This window comes from Henckelia pumila, chromosome 3 (genome assembly GCF_033568475.1).
Source record: "Henckelia pumila isolate YLH828 chromosome 3, ASM3356847v2, whole genome shotgun sequence".
In the NCBI taxonomy this organism is placed as follows: domain Eukaryota; kingdom Viridiplantae; phylum Streptophyta; class Magnoliopsida; order Lamiales; family Gesneriaceae; genus Henckelia; species Henckelia pumila.
The window spans coordinates 146,122,656-146,125,461 of NC_133122.1; the positions used below are offsets into that span (position 1 = coordinate 146,122,656).

General features: G+C 38.6%; 1 protein-coding gene across 1 annotated transcript; it reads left to right on the forward strand.

The window, feature by feature from the left end:
* Positions 1-215: 215 nt before the first annotated feature.
* On the forward strand, positions 216-1,934 carry LOC140889687 (uncharacterized). Its single transcript, XM_073297410.1, has 3 exons — positions 216-331; positions 425-1,042; positions 1,127-1,934. Exons 1-3 carry the CDS (start codon positions 216-218, stop codon positions 1,932-1,934), a joined length of 1,542 nt encoding a protein of 513 aa, XP_073153511.1.
* The last annotated feature ends 872 nt before the right edge of the window (positions 1,935-2,806 follow it).

Below are 2,806 nucleotides of genomic sequence, written 5' to 3' on the forward strand. Positions count from 1 at the left end.
CTGGATTGATTCACTTGTTGCCTGATTTTCATTGTCTTCCAGGTGAGGATCCCCACAAACACTTAATGGAATTCCATGTGGTGTGCACAAACATGAAACCCCATGGGGTAACAGAGGAGCAAATTCAATTGAGAGTCTTTCATTTTTCTTTAAAGATTGCTGCTAAGGATTGACTATACTACCTACCTTCTGGATCCATTACCACCTGGACAGAGATGAAGAGGATCTTCTTAGAGAAGTACTTTCCAGCTTCAAGAACATCAAATATGAGAAAGGAGATATATGGCATCAAACAGTACACAGGAGAGTCACTTCATGAGTATTGGGAGCGGTTCAAAAAGCTTTGTGCTAGCTGTCCGCAGCACCAGATAAGTGAAAATTTATTAATCCAATACTGCTATGAAGGTTTATTGTCTCATGACAGGAATATGCTAGATGCGGCCAGTGGAGGAGTTTTTGTGGACAAAACTTCAGTTCAAGCAAGGAATTTAATCGAGAATATGGCTGCCAATTCTCAGCAATTTGGCATCAACATGAGTGATCCAGCACCTAAACGGGGCAACGGGGTAAATGTTTCTTCCCTTGAACAACAATTGATTGAACTGACGAATTTTGTGCATCAAATGGCTGTAGGGAGTGGACAAACTGTAAGAGCATGTGGAGTTTATGCTAAAGTGGGACATGCAACTGACATGTGTCCCACTCTTCAAGAGGGATCTGCTGACCAAGTCAATGCAGCAGAAGGATTTCCCGGTCCACCACAACAGAAGTATGATCCTTATTCCAACACATACAATCCAGGTTGGAAGGATAATCCCAATCTCAGATACGGAAACCCTTCAGTACACCAACCGCATAATCAAGCTTACAGAGCACCGTATCATCCTCCACCACAGCGTTCTCAAATTCCAGAGCCTGGTGAGTTTTTAGAAAAAATTGTTAAGGATCTTGCTACTAATACTTTAAATTTTCAACAGGAGACAAGAACAAGTATCCAAGAGTTGAACACTCAAATGGGGCAGTTGGCAACCGCAGTTAACAGGTTGGAGGCACTAAATTCTAGCAGTCTGTCATCAGAGACAGTGGTGAATCCGAAGTAGAATGTTAGTGCAATCACCTTGAGGAGTGGAAAGAAGTTGAAGGTTAGTGAAGAAGTAGTGAAAAAACCAGTAAAGAATGAACATGAGGAGAAATCCGAGGTAGAGGAGGAAGAGATAGTTCAAAAAGAAGCACCAAGTGGTAAGTTTCCTTCTCTCTCTAAGTATAAACCCATACCCCCTTTTCCCTTAGCATTGAAAGAGTCTAGGAAGGATGAAGGAATAAAGGGGATGTATGAAATTTTTCGTAGATGTGAGGTAAATATTTCATTGTTAGATGTGATCAAACAAATACCTCGCTATGCTAAATTTTTGAAAGAGTTGTGTACTGTGAAGAGAAAACACAAACTGAAGGGGTGCTCTCTTTATGCTTCCTTAAACTTAGGGCCTTTGAATAAAACTGAAATTGTTATCCAGATGGCTGATAGATCTACTATTTATCCTAGGGGTCTGTTAGAAGATGTTCTTGTGCAAGTTGACAATTTGGTCTTTCCTGCTGATTTCTATGTTCTTGACATGAAAAGCAATAATTTGAATAGTACTATTTTTTTAGGAAGACCATTTCTCAAAACTTCAAAGTCCATCATAGATGTTAACAATGTCACTCTCACTATGGAGTTTGATAGGGAGGTTGTTAAGTTTCATATTTTTTATACCTTGCAAATTCCTGATTGTGAAAGTGTTGTTAATAATCTTGATGTCATTAATCACTTGTCACAAGAACACAAGAAGTTTGTGAATGGGGATAAAGTTAAGGAGGTTATTGCAAGACCTATTGAGAATTTTACTGTTGAAAGTTTTCATTCTGATCTGCAGGTACCCAGGAAATCGAAGTAGAGGAAGCAAAGACCAAAAATTACTGCAAAACTGCGCAAGTGGGTGAAGGTGGATAAGGAAACCAGATATGAACCACCATGAGCAACTGAAGCTTGCAGTCGGGCCGACGACTGTAAACAGAGGCGCTGCTTGGGAGGCAACCCAAGGGGAGTATTTTCTTTCATTCTTAGTTTTTATTTATTTTTTTTTTTTGCATTTTTGCTTACATTGGGGACAATGTAAGATTTTAAGTATGAGGGAGAATACTTAGCCAGTCATTGAGAGAATTTAGCCGATTTTTGAAAAAAAAATTTTAGAGCTCATAGTTTGTGATGAATTTGACAGTTTAAAATCACTAGCCCATGATGAATTATAATTGATGACATGCATGCTTTTTGAAAATAGATGATTTGCTAACTTTGGAATACTTTGATATCCAATGCAAATTAGACTTTGATATTGTTGTTGAATATTTTTTTAAGCACGCATGAGTCATGGCTTGTGAATTTTATATGACATAGTGAAGGTCGTGTGAGCCTTGTGATAGTCTTAGGAAATCGCTAGCCTATCAACCTCCCCTTTTGAGCTTAATAAAAAAAAGAAAAAAAAAGAAAAGAATGGAGTTAGTAAGGTGAGGGGAGGCATTGAAATGAGGATTGAAATTCTAGTCCTATAAATTCCAAGAGCTAAATATGGAGGAGAATGTACGGAGTTGAGGATAACCGGGTGCAATTACTCGAACAAGTGAAAGACAATAAAATTTCTCAATGGTTTAATTTGATTTGTTGGCGTGCAAATTGAGCTGTTGTGAGGATTTACATTGAATGGATCTGTGAAGTGTGCATGACACTGGCTAATGACCATACACACACACACGTTCGGGGATATATCTC